The sequence below is a fragment of the Phalacrocorax carbo genome, chromosome 9, assembly GCF_963921805.1.
Source record: "Phalacrocorax carbo chromosome 9, bPhaCar2.1, whole genome shotgun sequence".
Classification (NCBI taxonomy): Eukaryota; Metazoa; Chordata; class Aves; order Suliformes; family Phalacrocoracidae; genus Phalacrocorax; species Phalacrocorax carbo.
The window spans coordinates 18,990,585-19,011,981 of record NC_087521.1 but is presented as its reverse complement, the minus strand read 5'-3'; the positions used below and the strand labels follow the sequence as shown (position 1 = coordinate 19,011,981).

The 21,397-nt window shown below is 36.4% G+C and overlaps 1 protein-coding gene across 4 annotated transcripts in view; it reads right to left on the bottom strand.

The window, feature by feature from the left end:
* Positions 1–380: 380 nt before the first annotated feature.
* Positions 381–21,397, bottom strand: part of TTC8 (tetratricopeptide repeat domain 8) — a 43,248-nt gene continuing 22,231 nt past the window's right edge. For 2 of the 4 annotated variants that reach the window (XM_064460542.1, XM_009507847.2), the window contains 9 exons: positions 21,175–21,219; positions 14,292–14,377; positions 13,354–13,441; positions 9,490–9,600; positions 7,459–7,598; positions 6,048–6,222; positions 4,621–4,743; positions 2,751–2,834; positions 381–1,051 (listed from right to left, as the gene is read on the bottom strand). In XM_064460542.1, the coding sequence (XP_064316612.1) occupies positions 935–1,051; positions 2,751–2,834; positions 4,621–4,743; positions 6,048–6,222; positions 7,459–7,598; positions 9,490–9,600; positions 13,354–13,441; positions 14,292–14,377; positions 21,175–21,219 (969 nt within the window). In that variant the 3' untranslated portion in view covers positions 381–934. Of the gene's footprint in view, positions 1,052–2,750; positions 2,835–4,620; positions 4,744–6,047; positions 6,223–7,458; positions 7,599–9,489; positions 9,601–13,353; positions 13,442–14,291; positions 14,413–15,455; positions 16,644–21,174; positions 21,220–21,397 lie in introns of those variants that run through there. The other 2 variants (XM_064460544.1, XM_064460543.1) reach the window with 2 other exon arrangements.

Below are 21,397 nucleotides of genomic sequence, written 5' to 3'. Positions count from 1 at the left end.
CAAGTTGGGAAATCATGCAAATTTATCCCTTTCAGTTAGAACACAAAGACGTGTGACAGAAACTCTTTGTTTGTTGCTATTAGTAGCATTCGTGTAGTTAGGATCATCCAAATATGTATTCAGCAACAGTGCTTATGTGGTAGCACAGGTAACCACCTAATCAATGCCTTGTTCTCAATTATTTGTACTTAACTCTGCAAGCTTCTAAATATCCTCTTCCCTCACTGACACCAAGAATAAACTCTCCCCTGGGTAGAGAGGAACACACATACTTAGGATATTTTGTACCAGTTCTGCAGTCTTTCAAAATACATTAAGATCTCAGTCTAATTTTCATGGCAATAGAGATGTAATTTTAACTTATATAAAGAAACGAGACAAACCATACAAACTGGCATTTAATTCACACAGTACAACAAGGAATATAAGAACTTCTGCTTTACAAATATATTTTATATTCTTCTTAGGTACTTTAGTTTTAAAACGTAACATTCAGTAAGGAAGTATACTATCAAAAGCCAAGTCTGAAGACCAGTTAGGAAGTACTCTTACTCTGTGTTACTTGTCACACAGGAATATTTAAAACCACTTTTTTCTAAAGAAATGTAAAAAAAAAAAATCCTTTAAAATGTTCACTAATATTAAATGGAGATTTACTTGCTCATATACCAGACAACTCCATCACCGTTGTCATACTGGCAGAATCCTGCCACTCCCGTAATCTCTCGTGTATGTAGTTGCATTTTAATAAGTGATATGTTTTAAGATGACAGAAACTGATTGGGACTCTTAAACCTTTCCCGCTACTCAAAGTAACACAGGCTTTGCCACAGGAATGCATTAAGTATAGTTTATCTACTTCAAGCTAGTATTTTCAAAAAGATGTATGGGACATTTACTCTGGCCAACTATTTTTACACAAAAAATATACTCATCAGAGCATAGCAAAGTGCTGTTTTAACTGTTTGATGAGCTGTTGTGTATCAACATGGCCTGGAAACGCTTCTTCTGACTTCTGAGCAGCTGTGTAACTCCTCTGAAGATCTCCAACCTGTAAGAAGCACACAAACTGATTTTGTAAATCCAAGCACTGCAGTATTTGCATCATGTATTCCATGCAGTACATTTCTGATGATCACAGATGTTTAAACATAGCTGGTCCTGAGAGTGAACAAATAAAACAGAGTTAATATGGAGGCTTTTGAACTCAGGGTTATGTGGCCCTTACATCAAGGGATGAGAAGACAGAAATGTCATTTTAATGGCAGGGATGCCTCAGGACAGTAAATTTATATCCCATTCCACCTGACTTCTTGAAGAATAGACAACAAGGTACACCCTGCCCAGTGCTTGAAGTGAGGAGGAATAACAAGTGGAGGATTTGTTTTTAAACTCCATAGAACTCCTGTTGTATATACAGGCAAAACAACCAACCAGGCCTCTGTAAAAGCCACAACTCCATGGGATTTCCTGCTTCCTCACAGAGAGGCACAACAGTGTTGGAGAGCTGATGTTGCCCCTCTGCTGCTTTTAGAAGTATGTTTCCCCATTATTCCCTACTTAGGGAACTCTATTTTCTCCTAAATAGCCATCATTTTTTGGAACGAGGAAGTGTACATAAGGAGAGCATCTCAGAAAGTGGGTTCAGCAAGAAGAACCCAAAAGTTTGGGAACATGTCTAGTGAAAGTGATAGCTCCTGGGTGGAAAGGAAGAAGCTATGGAAAGTGTCAGTAGGAGGCCTCTGTTGCCCGTGCATCAGTCAACGCAGAGCTTCAGTGCAGCAAGAATTCCCTGAAGGGGAAGAAACTAAGGTCCTGGCCAGAGAAGTTATGTTTTGTAAACCATGGCCTTACACTGAATCTAAGGATTGCAAACCACGCTGCATCAACAGCTAGCTGATCTGGCCATCCGTCTTCTCCCGCAGCCTGTGCAGGTTCTTTGTGCAAAAGTTACGTAACATGACACTTTGCAGACCAGGATTTACTCCTTAATCGGTAACTACAGAATGCAATTATTGAAAACCATCTTATGTTTCACAATGAAGAGGATATGCTTACAAATAAATGGGTTGTTCTCTCCTTGACGCATGTACTTTAGTACCTGTAGGAGTTGGGCTGCCCACACAACACAGACTTGTAACAGAATTCTGAAGGTGTAGGCACAAGCAAAGGACCTATTTTTTCTTGTGAAAAATATAAGGACTTGTACAAGTTTGTCCTTATTAACAGTTTATTTATTGACAATAGTAATGTTGGACCCTGTTAGTTCAGCGTCTGAGACACTCTATAAAAGAAATTATTAACGCACAAAATTCAAAGGTTGTAAAGCTGAAGAACAGACTTTCCTTTTGAGATCAGTAAGGTCATTGGATAAATAAATTATATCCTTTCTACAATTACTGATAAATCATATGATACTATTTCACTTCACATTCTGAAAAAGCCAATGACTGTAAATACTATAGATGGAATTGTTAATGGATTGTTCATCTTCTGGGCACTTGGAAAATTACAAAGTTACTTTATAGCTAGTTGGTTGCACTTATTCTCAAAAGCAAACACTTGAATGATTACTTTTACACACAAAGCTTCTGGGTATTAAAATTAAAATGTAACTTTAGTTTTCCTTGAGTTTATGCACTCTGTATTATTTTGTCTTACCTATTTGGAATTCGTAGTAACAACAATAAAAACCCAACTGCCCCAGCAAGGCTCAATTTTTAGACTACAAGAACAGGATAAAGCATTACCTTCTCTGAGAGTATTGCAAAATTGAAATGGGGCTCATACATATGAGGTGCTAAAGATGAAGCAGTTTGCAGCAAAGCTCTTGCCTAGAGAAAGAAAAAAAAATACAGTGAAATCTGGGAGGGAGGTTAACAAGAATCTAATGCAATTTTTGTCATTCTTAAAATAAACCATCCTGTATTTTCTTTACTAGGCCTTTACTAAGAAAGCCATCTTCAACTACATATGAGTTACACCAATAGTACATTTAGGCATAATACAGTTTAATAGCATTGAAATGAATAAGACTCTTCGAGTAAGAAAAACCATGTTGGGACCTATTCAATTAAACAATTCAGTTCTAAACACTGAACAGAATACATTAATTTAAAAAAAGTATTTAAAGTCCCACCACATTGTATTTATCTGTTGCCTCTGACAGCACTGTCTTAAACATCCCTGAAAACCTAAATTTTATCATAAAAATGAGTTTTCACATAAAGATTGTAATAAAATTAACTGGTTTTTATGACTAGCAAAATAGTAGCATTAAAAACTAATGAAAAATTAAGTATCAGCGTGTGCATTTTCATGCTGTAAATTCAATACAAAATTAAGGTCAACTTGTGAATGCTTCTACTAAAAAATGGAGAACTTCAGGGGAAAAACCCTGATCTTTTAAAATAAAAGTATCTGTTTGGGAAGGCAGAGTTAAGAACTTACTAAAACTCCCTAAATCTGACAACTCTGAGTACATGCAACTGTACTTATGACAGGACATCGTGAAATAAAATAAAATCCAGGATAAGCAAAATATCTTCACATATTTTATTCTTCTGTGCGTAATTTTATCGCCATCATGAGCCCGATTGTTAATTACACGTGAACAAGAAGAAAACAGAAAATTTTAAGCTAAAAACTCAGACAGGAAACGATTATAATGGAAAAGCTCTGCAGTGCTAATTATGAGCAATCACAGCCTCCACAACTGGACGTAAGTTCCACTTGGGAATTAAATTTACTGATTATGAAACTGAAACTAAACCCGAAGTTTATTTGTCACTGGAAACATCCTGTGCTGGGTTCATTGCAGTGTTTCCACAGTAACTGCTAGGTTATCTGAATAAAGTTAACTTTGAGAATTTGCTCTTTAAAAAGGTATTTACATATTGACGCTCTCCGACATATATATGAATCCATCAATCCATGAATCCATCAAAATAGGCTTTTTCCCATAAGGATTAAAACAAGCCTCCAGTAGTTCAAACAGTCCAACAAACACATATTAATTTTCCCTGCATGTGTATAAAAAAAAGAATGCATTTAATCCACTGTGCATGTTAATTATACATCTAAGTGCAATACAGCTTAGTATATGCACGCTAGGTAAGGCAAACCTCCAAGCTTACTGATGGAAAAGTATTTATCAAGAACCTGCTGCTTTGGGACAAAACTCTAAAGCAATCTCCTTGTTGAAAAAAGTCTTTTAAGAGCTGATCCAATTGCTATCTCCTGCCACCTGACAAAAGTATATTATCTATATTTATAAACGGAACATATAGTCAGAGTTGTAATTTCAGTGACAATTACAGACTGATGGGTTTTCTTTTGGGTATCAATTTAGAAAAAAGATCTCAACCACTGCAAAGCCACTGTAAGCCTTGTTTGTCTTTGATGAACCATTTGGATATGCCTAAGAATGCACAGTTTAATGGGAGATGGCATGACAACATGGAGGCTACACTGAAACATGCATAAAAGTTATCCATGTTTTCTGCCTGTAATAGTAAGCTAGACATTCACATGATGCGTCCACCTCAGGGAAATTACAAGTTTCCTTAGTACAAAAGGGCCAAAGGAAGCACTCTGCTTAGGCTGAGATTCAACACCAACCTGTTCAACATGACCTTTCCGCATTTCCAGCACAGCCAAGTTGTTGTAAGCTTCTGCATAGTCATTATTGTTGGCTAACGTTAGCTTGAAACACTGGTAAGCCAGATTCAGGTCTCCTATCCCCTAAAAGTAAGATTGTGGTTTAATTTTTTAAAAGATTGGAAACAATATGCATCTGTTTTGTTGTCTAGAGTATCTTTTTACCCATATATACTACCACGGAATACAAATTACGATAAAACCATGCTGATCAGAACCATATGTGCTTTCTTCCTAGACCCTCTCATTTGCTTCTTATTCTTCCTCTAGACAGAATTGTTTCTCTCCAGCACAAACTTCTATGCTCCAAAGTGACATTCACTTCATCTAATTTAACTTTTAGATGACTAAAATGTCATCTAAAGACTATACTATCTGCTACCATAAGAAAAACACAGATGACTCCAGAGGGAAAGGCATCTTGCCTCTCTAACTCTACACAGATTAAAATAAATCACATATAAGCCTAGTTTTTAGAAGGAAGATTACTTTCTTTCTATGGAGCAGCTGACTACTTTTCAATGCCCTAGTGTTATGACAAACACTGATACAGCATCAGGTTAAACATTAAAAGTGACAAATGCTGAAAAATATAGGCACATCAGTTCAAACGTCAGTGTTTTAGGCAGTATAAATTAATGTGTTTATCCTAGTTGCAGTACAATCAAGATGAACATTTGAGTCTCTCTGACTTAAGTTAAATCATAATCAGCATTTGAAGACAACTCAGAAAGCTGTCAAAAACTTTTATTCAGTAACCTTATTCTGGGCACACAGCTAAACAGAAATCTAACAAAACTTCTGGAAGAAAATCTGCAAAAATGGGCAAAGAATGCAAATTAGTGTAGAAATTTAGCAAACTTTGTCACACAATTACACAATATTTCTATAGCTGCCTATAAGACAGAGGAACATGCCTTCTCAACTATGACATACACAGTGCTTTGGTGTCTGCTACATGCTGCTGATTATGTATTTTTATACCAACAGAATCGGTCTAATGCTCCATGTAACACAAATAACAGCTCAGAGAAAAATATCTTGAATTCAATTATTTTGTCATATTAGCATGTATTGCAGCAAAGGCCTTCAAGGCCTGGCTGGTACGTGTTGCAATTTTTTTAGAAAGAAGGGAAAGTTAAAGACAGTGGAGAGGGAGCACCTATTAGCAGGAGTAAGCCACATTCTGTGAAGATGTACAGAACTTTTTTCTTTTGCCTCTTCCTCTCTTCTGAAGTGCCAATAAACCTTTAATCTGTACTGTGCTTTATCCTGTACACTATCCGGTTTCACATTTCGAAGTAGGGCAATGACTCCTTCCTAGGTATTCTTTTTCTAGTTTTTGTGAAATTAAATTTTTTCAGAAAGGTTGTTAATATGTTTCATACCACAGCCACGTGTCCCAAGTTGTACCACACATCTGCTGTCTCCTCCTCATTTTCAGCCAAAAACAGTGCACGTTCAAATGAAGACAGTGTCATATCATATTGCTGGGCATAAAAGCAACACAGGCCCAGGTTGTTAAAAAGTTGGCAGTTATAAACACCCATCTGCAGGAGCCGTCTAGATTGAAAGAAAATAATTTTTTTTAGATTAATTTCAAATGACAAAGTTCTCTCCTCCTTTCTCCCTATTCAGAGAGGGTGTAACAACCAAATGCTAAGTCTTACACTTGGTAAAGGTTTCATGAAGGGCAGTGCAGGGTATTTTTGATTAGTAGAATCAAAACTGTGCAAAACAGTCTTCATGTAAATTAGATAACTTCTGACTTTTTGACTGTGCCATATGATCTGATTTTAATGTAAAACAGAGTTGTACGCAGACTTTCTCCAGTTCCTCTTCACAATCCCTCAACATCAATCAAGCTGTAATTTGTTGCAGTTACTTTTTATAACTTCAGGCTTCAATTTTTTCTCGATTCCTGTCCTTCAACACTGCTCTAATCAGTACTAGTACATCTAGTATGTGAATCTACATTGATTTTACATTTGAAGGATAACTCAGATTTTTATTCAAATTGATGTTGTTTCATGTGCCGTTTAGAATGGAGATGTTTATAAAAATTCTGTTTATTAATATTTAGAGTAAAAACAGATATGCTAAGAGGGCCAGGGAAAAAGAGGGCTGCTGTCTGCAGCATGACTGTGAGCTTCTGAACCTAAAGCACCGAACAGCTCATGTCCGACAGAAATGAGATGGTAGTGGTTATATTTACTTAACTCACTCTCAGATTTAAGAACATGAGTCAGGCTCCTTTGCACTCTGACTGTATTGAAATAAAAAGCAAGCAACATTGTTTAACATTATCTTTTTATTGCTTTCAGTAAAACATGGGAGAACCCCAGCCCATGTTGAAGTAAGGGATTGTGTGGACACAACCGCTCGTGACTCCACCTGGAGTTTTCCCCAGACTACTCTTTCTCAAAGCACTAAATAGGAAGTCCATGTGCCTTCTGAATGCAACTGTTGAGAGTAAGGTCCAGTGTTCTCAAACTGCCTCATGCTGTGAAAGGCCACTTCCTGTTTATTAATCAAATAATGCTTTGATAATCTTTGTTGATACTTCTACATACTCCGCATGTAACAATGACAAGTCTTATTTAGGAGAGAGATATAATTATTGCTGGCCGAGAAGATATGTAAGTTGGTATGCTGATTTTATATTTGCCCAAATGCTCAATCATCCCCCCATGCCAATGTCCTAATGCTCTTTTTTGGCTATCAGCATTAGAAGAATCAACCCTTCATATTACCCTCCCATGTGTTCAGTTCACCCTCCCTCCCCACAAGTGTAGATACCTATAAAACCGCAGAGCTATCTCTGGCTGGTCTGAATAAAAATGGTTACTGCCAATGCATGCAATGGCTTCCACGTGAGTGTTGTCTTGTTTTAAGACATCTTTATAGAACTCTGCAGCCAAGGAGATATTGTTCATTTCCTAGAAAATTGGAAAAAAATCAGATTAATTCTACTTTGTATCACAAAACTTACTAAAATGTCAATCTACTGAGTGCTTTATCTATGCCCTGTACAGTACTTAACTGAAATTAATTATGTATGCTCTTACAGTTCTCTGATTGTACACTGCAACATCACCGATTGGCATCTTCACAAGTGACACACACGTCCACGACAAGAATGTATATTAATTTATCAGTGCTAGCTGTACCTGTCATTAGCTCAATGCCATAGCTACAAAAAGCTTTATTTTTTAGAAAAAAAATATTGGTCAAAAGCTTAGCATATGCAATAGGCATTTGCTACTTTTTGCACAATGCTAGTGATACACAGTACTGCGTGGTCAGTCTTCCAGTACAGTAACATACAGCAGATTTATTTCCCCAGTCAATATCTCAATTATTTTCTGTGCTTTGTAAGTCAACTCATGAACTGCTTTGAACACAGATGACAATATAAATGCATATGAAGAATTATTACATGCCTTTGAAAACAGGAATCATGGATTTATTACCAAAACTTGTACTAGCTAGGATATGCCAGTTAAGAGAACTATACTGTACAAAAAAACATGCTTAGATGTGTGCTACTTGGAAGATGAATTAGTGCGAACTCGTTGTAAACAATGTCACACTGTTTCTGAGACGTACAAGTCCCCAGAGGACTCCACCCCATATCAGAAGAAAATACACTAAAAGATCAAAACACACTTCTGTGTTTAGAGAGGAGTAATTTCTACCTATGTGCTGTAGATACACTGTACTCTCAACATGACTGAAGAACAGGCTTTTATTTTACCTCAGCAGCATATTTAGCTATGAAAAACTGTATTTCCTGTGATTAAAGGAAATAGTACTAAAGCAGTCCCTTTAAAAATAACGGGTTTTTTTAAAAACCAAAAAAGGTCTACAACTCTTCCTACTGTCAAAATGTAGTGACAGAGAAGAAAACCACTGATTAAGATGCCTGATGCATATATTCCACTTGTGAGTCTACGTAATGAGAACAGCCTGGTGCTGCAGTACAAATCTTTGCTAATGAAGCTATAATCCTCCGCTCAGGTGTCAGTGCAAAACTAAATCCTGCCAACTATATGCTGCTTTTTAATAATTCCTTAAAGGGTTATGCAACGTTATGTATGGTTCTGCAAAATAATATCCATACTAAAAACTGTTTAACAATTCAGAAAAAAGCCTCAAAAAATTATGCAGCTGTTTTCTTCCTTGCTGAAGGACAAAAAGGATTTAATATGAAAATGGATTAATGCTTAGGGGTTAGATGAGAATGATGAGAACAGTAAAGAATGCCAAGTATGAATGTAGTAAAAAAATAAATTAATGACTTTAAAACATTTTTTCTGGAATAGCAACCATCTTTACCAACTTTCTGTGAAAAACAATAATAAGTCCACTGTTTGACAAGAAAATACACGCTTTTAAAATACAAAATACATGGTTACCATGCTAAAATGAAACTACTTTAAAACTAATCCTACTGATGAGTAGACTATTTTGCTGTTTAATCCTGCTAGCGGGCTTGAGCAGTTCTAGTATGATGAAACATATATAAACGAGACCTAGCTACATGGACAACATCTGGATCACTTGACTGAACATGGACTTGCTTCTGTGTGTCAAGGGTAAATAGGATCTCCCTAGTGTGATTAACCATTTAAACAAATAAGCCTGCAAGGCTCCTCTGACATTACTTTGGTATCTTTGCATAACGTTACCTGTTTTGCATTACTGAAATCCTGAAAATCAGGGTAGTTAATTTTTTATGATCTTACAGTTGTATTCAACTATTGGCTCTTTTTTCTTGCTCAGGCAGCTAACCTTGGCCATAATAAGGATTGCATAGTGGGTGCATACCTCATAGATTCTGGCAATTCCACATATAAGAGTCACTTCTCCAGGAAATCGATCTAACCCTTGCTTGAAAAGGTTCAAAGCTGTTACAGGCTGATCCAAGCGCAAATACACCTAAGCAAATAAAAAGTGTATATAAATGTCAGATGTCTGACTTTGATACTTATACTGCTGTTTAACAAGGGAGATAAATAAAAGGGATGACACCTCCCTTTATGCAGTAAACCATCAGATGAGATGGTGAATAATGGAGTGAATACTGAGTAAATATCTGTAATGAAGATAAAATAGGCTAATTAAGATAATTAAATTTGCATGCATATCATCTAGACATTATTAATTCATCTGGACATTACTAATAAACCAAAAAAGTATCTTGTTATTTACTATCATATCAAAATTATATACTTTGACACTGACGTGAAGGTATCATCTTGAATATTTTCCTGTTTAAAAAGCTTATGTTTAGGCTTGAAAGAACTGGATCTTCAGGTTAATAGTGCTGCAATAATATAATATTTTATTTAGTCAAATGAGATTGCACTACACAGAGCAGTGACACTTTCAAATTTCCTTACTGCTCTGCCAACCTCCTCCTGTAAGAGAAGGAGGACAGTTTGGTCTCTCTGATTTTTGGCTTCTGTGTTAATGATGACAATGTGTGATGTGGATAACGTTGTGTGAGAATTGGATAGAAGACACCAATGTGTTGATAGAGATCACCTGCAGCTGTTTGAGAGTACAACTGTAAAGCCCTCCTGTTGTGGGGTATTGTAAACACAGCTACAGCAAAGGGAAAAACCCCGCACACCTGCTTTGGGAAACTAGATGGCTAGAGTGATTAATCTGTCTCCCACTGAGTGGAAAAGTGTTTTCAGTGCTCCTGTTGGAGAAATACTACATTAAGTAGTGTTAATACTTGATACGATTTAAAACGGGAAAGAATCTGTGACTGGTATCCTGACACAAATATTCTGTGATGCAATGTAAGAAAAATATCAATGCTAGCTGAACACCTGAGAAACCTCCAAACACATTTTCCGCTTCTGCCCTTGAGCTTCATGGACTTTTGAGTGCCAACAATCAAAATACTAGTTAAAGTCATAAGTTCTTTATTTGCATCCCTATAGATACATACGGCTGTAGACACTTGCAAAGAATTCTTTCCTATGACCACTCAAATGACATTCTTAATTGTCAAAGAGCTGTCAACTGCGAGTGCCTTCCTAGTAAAGGGACTGCTGCTTCAACTTGATCACTGGAAAATATTTAAAAAATACAGGCAAGTTCTTCCAGTCATTTTGCTAATGTCACTTGCATTTCCTGTATTAAGCTAAACCACTAATTTCTTCTTGTGAAAAGCAATAAAAGAGCAAGGGGTTTGGGTGTTCTGGGGGGCATGGTACTTGGTAGGCTACGACTGCACTAATGACACCATCAATTAATATGCTTTAAATCCAAATTTATTCCTAATGCACTCTATCTGGCCATGTCGGTGTATCTAAGCCAGACTTCAAGTCATTTGCTGTAGTTTTTCATTTATAAACCATGCAGCAGTTTCTGAGGAATTCTGTGTCTGCATTAAATTTTACACTTTAAATAATTATCTCAGTTGCAACTGTCATGCCCCTTATTTACTTCTAGCAACAGTTTTCTACAACTAAATTACTCTGTAAAGAGTTTCAGTGGAAAGTACACAGCTGAAAGGGAATACAGGATAGCTGGGTATGACTTATTAATTAAGAACTACTTTGGCTGGTTGTTTTATTCCTAAGTATCACCTATGTGAGCGACTTGTACAATTTATCCTAAATATGTGTAGTAAGCCAGTGCACATTGCCTTACCTACAAATAATTTCATATTTTCTGTGTTCAAACTGAGAGAAAATTTTGATTAGCTGTTTTTTTGTTTTGTTTGCTTGCTTGGTTTTTGACCTGATCTAGCTATGAAGCACAGCTATCTTCATAGTTTTAGGGCAAAAAAAGGTAAAAAACGGAGGACAAGAAACTCTACTGATCTGCTCCTTTTTTATCTTTTTATGTTTGTTTATGAAGTATGTTTTCTGAGCATTATGACTCAGATCTGCTCTATTGCTTCATCTGGAGGTTCACTCCAAAGATGCACTTGTGACACATCCTCTTTGCAAATATTATGCTAAGGCAATGCAGCTACAGTACTCTACTATTTAATTCCCATACCCAGCGGCATATCACACTGTCCAACATCTCTGCAGACTGTAGAGCTGCTGTCCAATGAGTGGCAAAAGAAATTAAAAGATAGGCAGGACAACTTCCACCTACTCACAGCTGCTTTGGGGAGACCTTCTCTTTAACAGTACTACAGCTATAGCCATTAAGTTTTAGATACTAAACGCAGAATGGCTCCATTTTCTTTTGGTATCTCTCTTCTCTCTGGTAAAAATATCCCATTTCCAGCCTTTTGGGTCATGAAATACTCTGTAACTTCTCAGCAGTCCTGACTTCTTTAAAGACTCTGGTTTTTTAGTTTTCTTTTGGTCTTTTATCTCTTCATAATTACATTTCAAGGGAGAGTTAGCTTTCAGGAAAATATTTTTTAAAAATGGATGGCTATTGTAATAATGAATATAAACAGAAAACTAATTGGTATCATAGTATTGGTCTGTTTGCACAGAACTTGATGCAATCCTATTATTTTTTGTAATGGCTGTTTAACTCAAGTCCCATCTTTCCAGTACTGTCAGATTGAGCTATATCTCAGTGCCCTACTCTATTGCCTGTCCACCCACAGTCAGTAAATCATGTTGTGCGACGCTTTATACTTAAGCGAGCTGGCCTATGGAGTGGGAGGTGGAAGTTCAAATGCAGCTCCTACTTGAGCTAGTAATGATGTGGGGGATGTCTATCTCCCATAACGAATCACTGTTTGTTAATCCAATTACTCTGCCAATTTAATCACTCTGTGTAGCTCATGTGTTTTGCAGAATGACTCGTGGTAGTGACAGAAATCTAAAATTACTAAGCTCAACTGAGTAAACTAACTCCAACTGCTGTATTGAAGACAAGTCTCCAGATAGCAATGAGGATAATTTAAATAGAAAACGTAGCTGGCTCAAGAAATGTCAGGTAAAGCAAGTATCATAATATGAATATCTGAACTATCCACTAGTAGTATGGGTGGTGGATCCCAGCCTCAAAGTCCATGACTTTTGGATAGGCCTGTGACAGCTGCCTTAAAGGGAGCTGATAAAGAGCAACTGATTTAATCTCCTTCTAGACAAGAGGAAGAAAAATGCAGTTTTAGTTTCTCACAGGCCACCTTTTCTTGAACGTCTTGGAAAATGTTTAGAATCTGATGTGTAGCCTGGTAAACAAGTAATTCTGAAGCTTATCTTGGCCACTTGTTCTTTTAAAGCTTATAATGCCTTTATTTTGACAGAACATCCTCTGTTTCAAGGTCTCTGATTACTTCCTTTAAGCTCACTTTGTTTTGATTTTGCTTGTGAAACTATGACTTTGAGCTTCACTCTTCACTTATGGATTTATTGCATTAGTTTCCTAGGAGACCACACATAGCTACATTGTTCTTCACACTGGAACTCCAATAATTCTTTAGCTATATAATCCTCACTGGAGTTCAGAGCAAAGAATACAGTAATGTAGGAGATTTTTCTTTTTTTCTTCTGAAATCTGGACACTACAAAATCTTTTTGTGAACTACAGACTTCAATTTCAACTGTTAGCACATATTGCCTCAGCTCCTTATGGAGGTCACATACAAACTTAATGGTGTATCAAGCTCAATCCTCAGCTATTCTGGCATATGGACCTTCTCAGGGATAGTCTGGAATTTCACTTCACTCTTAAACAAGCAAATCTATGACTTACTTTTGCCAAATACAAGATTGTATCAACCATGTCCTGTTGCTTGAGAGCTGACTTAAACTGTTTTTCGGCTTCACGATATAATCCTAACCTAAAGAGACCACAGATAGATATAGAAGGTATTTGTTTGTTGATTTGTTTTTTAAAAAATAAACTTATTAAATGATGAAGCATTGCACACTAAACCAAACATGAACTGCCCAACAGCATACTTTAAGGTCATATATTTGAGTGCATGTTAACAAAACCCATGTTGTTAAAAATATTAAGGTTACAAAGACAACTATTCAAAACCAAGAAAAAGTAAAATTCATGAAATTTGGCCCCCATTTGCACATGAAGCCTTCTAGTGCTAACTGAATGATGATGTACTCATTTTCATAGGAGTCCTTCCTGCTCTTTGTACAGATGGACAGTAGAAAATGAGCAATTAAAGTCATGCCTCAACCTCTACCCACATGCTCGGGTACGGGTGCCAGCCGTGACACCTTGGCATCTTTGGAACTGGTACTTCCTGGGCAACGTACCTCTGACAGAAAGTGACTAATGTGAATATTTAATTTTTTATTATTTCATCAATCTGAACCCCATTGGCAGTTAATTTCTTAAGCTAATATTGTAATATTCATTTTGTGTAGTCTGTTTTAACAACAGTTCTTTGCATTTATTTACTGACTTTTCAAACAATGAGTTTGAAACACATTAACAAAGGTGAAGATGCAACTAGTTCTGTTACTTAAAGGTACTGTGTTCATGCCTTTACCTCAAGCAGTTGAACATAATCTCCTTGATAATTAAAGGAGATTTCACTGTAAGCACAGTGCTCTTCATCTAAAAATTTAGTGAACTATTTCTCAGTGTTCAGCATTGTGCAATACACCCAGCAGTTCAGGTCCTGCACTCATACTCACTGATCACCAAAGAAATGAACAACGGCTTACCTATAGTAGCACTTCCCAATTTGGACTTTCCACCACCAGTCCTTGAATTGTGCATGCTCAGTGGCAAGGGCTGCCAAATCGAGAGCCTTCCAAAACAAACCCATCATCTTAACATTAATACCTTCAGCGTTTACACAAAGAAAAAGAACACAAAGTGAACAACGTAAAGATTTTTGTGAAGAGAAAATTTTGAACAAAAAGTCCTGATAAACTTGAGATGGGGCCACTGCTTTATGCTTACTATTTTTATAGCTCAGTGCATAAAGCAGCTAAGGATAAGTTGTCCCTATTAGAACATGTAATCCAAATAGCTTCCAGTAATTCAAAGAGAAAATACAAAACTAATTTCATCAGACTTCTGAAGTGCTGCTTCAGAATATATAGAATATTTGTGTAAGCCAACACACTTTTTCCAAGCTTCCCATCACTGTTCATTAAAAAAGTTGTTAAAAACAAGTAAAAATATACTAAAATAAAGAAATCAGTTCAGCCAGTTTGAAATATTGTAGAAATTGTCATCTCATTGCTGCCTCCACTTCTGGGAACTCTCAGATGTGTACAGTGAGAAATACTTCTTCCTTTAAGAAATCTATGTCGTAAATATTTTATGTCAGACAGGAAAATAGATAAATATTCTAAGAAATAGATAGCTATTGAAGAGGGTGGAGGTCTAAAATCTCTTTTAGCCGGTATATTGGAAAAGTAGGTATGCTAATAAATGCACTACCATCAGCCACCACAGGCAGAACCTATTGCTTTTCATGTTTTAGCTATAATTTCAACATTTCTGTTGAAACAAATAGATGTGTGTTCTGTACCAAAACCTACCAAAGAAGCAATTGTTAGTGTTCCTCTTTTTTAAATTCCATTTTGTCCCAGAACATATCATAGCCATGCTATGTTTGTTGCTTGTATTTTAGGGGTATCATCAGAAATAGTCTAAAAAGCTTTTACGCAGTATTTTTATAATGAAGATCTGACCAGTTTTTTGTTTTCATAAACATTTTGCAGACGACAGAAATTAGAAACTAGCTTCTATCAGGAACAATATGGAAAAGTTCTGTGCAGCAGCCACTCAGTAGCAGAGGAACCAGTAATTTCCAGGAAAAAAAAAAAATCTGAATACTTAAAATACTAGAAAGAGCTTAATGCAGCGATACCTACTTCTGGGTTTGAATCCTGTTCTTCCTGCTAGCAAAATGAGGCTGCATGTACTCAACGGATGTAGATTTGACATAGCACAGCAAAGTCAGTGGAACTATGACAACTTAGACAAGTTGCTCTCCTTTGGCTCCCTGAGAAAGAATAATTTGTTTTCTGCAGCAGTTCAGGCTAAGTAGTTGCAGTGATGCCTTCTCAAAGAGAACGAGACAGTTGCCATTCCCTGTCTCTGTGACAGGAGACAGAAAACTGAGGAAAGCTTACAACTCTGAAGTCACTATTTCTTCCAGTTAGGTGGAATCCTTGAAGACTTCAGATGGCAGCTCTTATATTGTTTGCCCTTTGTTTCTTAATGGCTTTGCACACTGCACAACAGGGCCTCTGGGCACCACAGCTATAAGAAGGAAGACACTTGCTTCAGGACAGACATTACTGGTTTCCCTTCCAGACAAATACTTCCTTTCATCTGAAGGTATATAGGCAATTTTGTCCTAGTACTGGGAAAATGTAGAAGATTAGATAGTATTAAAACATCAGTTACTTTTGTTGCATTTATAAATGTATAAGCAATACCTGTGTCTGTCAAATACCACACCTGCTTCTAAGGCAGCATGAGCAGCCACTTAAAATGAGTAAGGATCCTACTGCAAATAACGTGCTTCAGAGAGCTCTCCTTAGGGTGCTCTGATGACAGGTATTCAAGGAGTGAGACCGAATTTCTAAGAATGATCCCTTCAGTAGCTACACATCCAGCTTTCTTTCTGGTACCCTAATTACTTCTGATAACTATTTTATGCAAGGCTAACAATTCTGGCTGCTCTTGGATAGTGGGAACTGAGACTGCTTCAGGCTTCGTAGACACATCAGCAGAACCATTAGCAGTTTATCTATCGTACAGATCCTGAACTCTTACTGGGATCTTATTACTAATATCAAGAAACAAAGCATGACTTCATTTTGAAGTTAGTTTCTGAAATTAAGTCCTGGTTTTATACTTTCCTATTAAGGAAGTAGGAAAGGAATAGGAAAATCCTGTTTCTGATACTTTACAAGCAATCACAAAAACTTTAATCCAAAAACACTACAAATGTGACCAATGTATCTAAAAAGTGTTTGCCTGAAAAGGCTTTGTGTATATCAACGTCAGCTTTTTGCACGCTAGTAGTTTAGACTTTCTATTGGTATTGCAACAAAATCTTTTGACAATGTGGCCTTTGAAATGTTAGTAAATTGATTAAAATCAACTTTTAGAAGTCAAAGCCTTCACCTTGCCATGTCAATACCAACTGCCGGCACATTTCAGTTTGCTGCAAACTTCTTCTTTTAATTGCACCGTTTAGGTACAAATCAATGTTCAATCTGCACAGCATGGTAATTTAAAACCAATCTATAACAGCAGTAGTAACAGTTATGCCTGTCCTGCAATCCTGTGCATTGCTGAATGCTGGTGCAGTTGTATTAGTAACTACAAGGGAAAAACAGCATGGATTGCTGGCAGTTCCTTTTAAGGATTTTTGCTTCTAATGTACAGATCAGAAAAAACCCACACTGATTGTTCCAAAAGTTAATAAACTTTAAGATATAACTTATCATCTGGAAATGCCGGTCAGCTGAAATTGCCACTCTATAGAGCACTTAGAATAGTTACTCATGTATGCAGGAGCCCATTTCGGTAAGTCTTAGCCCTGGCAAGCCTTTCAGAACAAATTTATTTTACTCTCAGTTCTTATATTTGTGCAAATAAATCTAATTAAAAGCCCTAATACTTAGTGGGGTTTCTATTTTAAAAAATAACAAGTTTTTCTTAAAGAACAGAGCTGGTTTTAAATTAAAAAGAATGTAGATTCTTTACTTGTAACTGTATTTATCATGACTCTGAGATTTTATTTTATTTTTTTTTACCATTACTTTCCTTAGCTACACTGTACTATAACTAAGACTTTCAAATTGTCTACCAGCTACAATTTGGTATAAAAAAAACTTGTAGGGTTGTGGTAATTTACTGTTGTATTGGTAAATGTACATTTGTTTGAAACTTAGTAATTTCACACATTGTATTGTATGCACTAAGAAATTGGATGGAAACGATAGCAAGCATCTGCTGCTTTTCTCACATGCTGTTGAATCGCAGTAATTCTCCCAGCAACAGTTATTGACTAGTCTCATTTGCAGACAAATCAACACTGGATAGTCTATAAGATAGCTGAGTAAATTACATTAGCCATAGTCAATTTAACACAATTTCTTTTGGTGAGTGTCTTCCGGATTTCTGTAGTTTGTAAATCTAACATAATTCCATTACAAATAGATTTCTATCAGTGAGTATAAACTTCAGCGTATTAGGAAGAACTAAGGAAATATCAGACCTCATGACTACCTGCCCCATGTATATAATGCACACTCGTTCTTCTTCAGGACAAAGTGTCTGGTCATCATTACCCACCTGTGAATAATGGCTGAATACAATGTCACTCATACTGATGAAAAAAGTAGCAGCTGAGCTATTTGTGGACAAGTCCTTTCAACTGCTCTGCTCTTACAGCATTTAACCCATAAAATGGCTTTTAGAAACAGCTCAAGGGGTACAGAAAGTCAGTTATTAAGAATATGTGTTCAAAAGGAAACAAGTCAAGAACAATAATGGATAAGTAATAGTAATTTCTTCAGAGAACTGTTTAATTTTTCATCAAATAAGATGAGAGACTTTTGAATACATTTTCAAGTGTTAAAAAAGCTCAGTTGTTCTGTCCTCTTCTTGCATCCTCACGTTTCTGGTAATTGATAGATTACAGATGTATTTACTTTTAATTTGAACCAAGTTCCTAGCACTATTTGTCCAGTTGAATGCACACTGATTAATGATACTTCTCAACTGAAATTGCTGAGGCTTTTTTTTTTTCTTTCTATATACTGGCTGAATACTAAACAGAAGATAAATAATAAAACTGCCTTTGCTTCTTAAATAATAATGTGGTTGAGAACAGTACAGACTGTTCCATATCAGCACAGTGACAAAGGAAGGATATTGTCACTACTACTTTTGTGTTTTATTTGCAAAACTGCAGAAACTGGTCTTCCAATTCTACCCATGCGGAAAGTCCATAAGTAGAGGCTTTTCAGTCTATACAGTCACAAAATTAAGCTAATATCCCAGGCTTCCAAGCCTTCCCAGTTCTTTCACCCCATGTCATGCAGAAAAGTGCTCTGTTCTGGCTTTTTTAAGAATGTACAACATCACACAGTAGCAGGTAATACAAATGTCTGTACTTTGGAACCATTTCTTCCTCTCTGATTTCACAGAATCACAGAATGGTGAGGGTTAGAAGGGACCTCTGGAGATCACCTTGTCCAGCCCCCCTGCTTGAGCAGGCACACCTAGAGCAGGGGGCACAGGACCGTGTCCAGGGGGGTTTCAAATATTTCCAGAGAAGGAGACTCCACAACCTCTCTGGGCAGCCTGTCCCAATGCTCTGTCACGCTCACAGGAAAGAATTTTTTCCTCATATTCAGGTGGAACTTCCTGCATTCCAGTTTGTGCCCACTGCCCCTTGTCCTGTTGTTGGGCACCACTGAAAAAAGAGTCTGTCCCCAAAGATGTAAGAGATGTCAGTAAATGTTCTAATGGGTGACCAGGAAAGATCCAAATCAACTTTTAAATAGTTAACAGATGTGCTGTTTCTCTGCTGAATCCTAAGTGACCAAATTCTTTTCAGGGATAAGCAAGAAAATGAATTAGTGGAATGCCATTGGTAGGAGAGGTGAATAAACAGTGATGCAGCCAACTTTAAGCAGAAGTTAAAGTATTTATTTTTTTAATAAAAATTAATGCAGGTGAGGTTCAAAAGGAAAGGAGGACAGTCTGGAGAATAGAATTATATTGAAAATGGTATAGAAAGGGCAGAAGACAAGAGGAATGAAAGCAAACTGAATGTAAAAAAAAAAACCTCTTCAGAGATACACATTACATTATAAAGGCACCTTGTACTGTGAAGTATGACAATTTTTTTTCCTACAAGATGCTACCATTAACCAAACATATTCTCCCTCTCATTACACAATAAACAGTGGTGCCTAAGCTGACACTTCCTTTGCCTATAGATATTTATTCAAATGTCTAGGAAAACTTTTCCTGCAAGACAGTAATTCGGGATTCTCAGCAAGGATTTCAAAATACATGCAGTACAGTTTAAAAACATCTTTCAATTATTTTTCTGAGTGCTTGGAAAATTCCTTGCTTTATCTGAAATTATCTCTCTAGCCTAGAGATCCTGCATGTCCTTAAAGTGTAGGTCACAGGCATGTGTGGTGTCTTATCAAGTGACCCTTTTATTCTTAGTGAACTGAGTTCTCAATAACAAACAACATAAATTTTAATTATTAGTGGCGTAAAACCCAGGCACTTTCTTCATATTCAGTATCAGAATATGTAAATGTATAATTGCTATTTCTCTCTGACATTTCTGACACTTGCACTTACTGTTTCAACCATATTTTGGATTAATAGAGCATTGCAATTCAATCCTCTTAAAAGAATGCTATGCAATAAATTGTGTACAACTATAATCATTTGATACTAGATTAAAAAGCTCCACATAGCAGTATATTTGGAAACGATGCTGATCTATGTCAACAACAAAAAAGTATTTTTTTGTGTGGTATTGACTAACTGGAGAGTTTAACTGCAGATCTAATCACACACCACTTAGTTGTATTGCTGAAAATTCAGTAACTGTTTAGTCAGCTGTGCATTATTGACACAAACAGTTCTTTCAAACAAACTTCAAGCAGAAATTTTGATTCCACTTCACCTGGCTGACTATATCTAACTTAGTAATGAAATATTTTGACACTTTGTTCATCGAATGAATTATTTCCCTGGGTGAAGTGCCAAAAAAGTTCTGCAACCTTTATCTATTTCTGGAAGTTTAAACAATATGTACCCAAACCTCACCTTACCCATTCAGTGCAGTAACATGTGAAGAACCATAGAGGAAAAATTTTAGATAGGGTAAGAGGGAAACTATATAATTAGGAAACCTTTTGGAGAATAAATGTTATAGACACTCATATGGAATATAGAGTCTTTCTCCTGAGGCCACAAAACACCTCAGCACTATGGAATTAAATTTCTAGAAAAAGTGTACAAAGTCCTATTGATATTTTATTTTTCTGCAGTTTCACCAAATACCTTCCCTTTCTATTCACCCAAATGCACAAACAATGACCTCAGTAGTTTAAAATGTCAAATGATGTTCAACTCAATCACTCACTACTTGGTCAGATATTTTCACCTTCTTCTGTGAAAGGACAGTTTTCCATAACTTATTGCTTACTCTCACGCATCAAGAGCTCTGAACTTTCTAGGCAGTTCAGCTACCTGACATGTAGTTTCAACTACTGCTCAGGGTCCTGTAAATTCTGTTAACATCAAATCATTAGATACAGGGATCTTATGATGTTGATAGATGAGGCACCTAGTTTTAAGCATTAGAAAGTTTTGCTTCTCAAAAAAGAGAGCAATCAGTACCTTGGTATTTGCAAAATATCATCCCTGACTATCACCTCTGTATGAAAGGATTTTTCTCTGTTAAACAACTTTTGATGCTTCACTTCTGCACTCAGATGTGATGTACTACCTGGATTCTTAGTTTAGCATAATACTGACAGGAATAACTGAATAATGCTTAATAAAAACCGAAAATGGAACATAGGAATTACTCACATTTTTTACGTCATTTTCATGGTGAAAAATATACTCGAACAATGCCTGTCAGAAGAATATTTAAAACATTGTCATAGTTAAAGATAAAAACTTATAATATTATTTCAGAGGAATACAAAATCTTGATTATACTAGGCAGAAATTAATTCTTTGTGAAAGCAATCACCGTCACACATCACAATTGCTGACATTTACATTTAATTAAGACTTGAATAGACAAAAA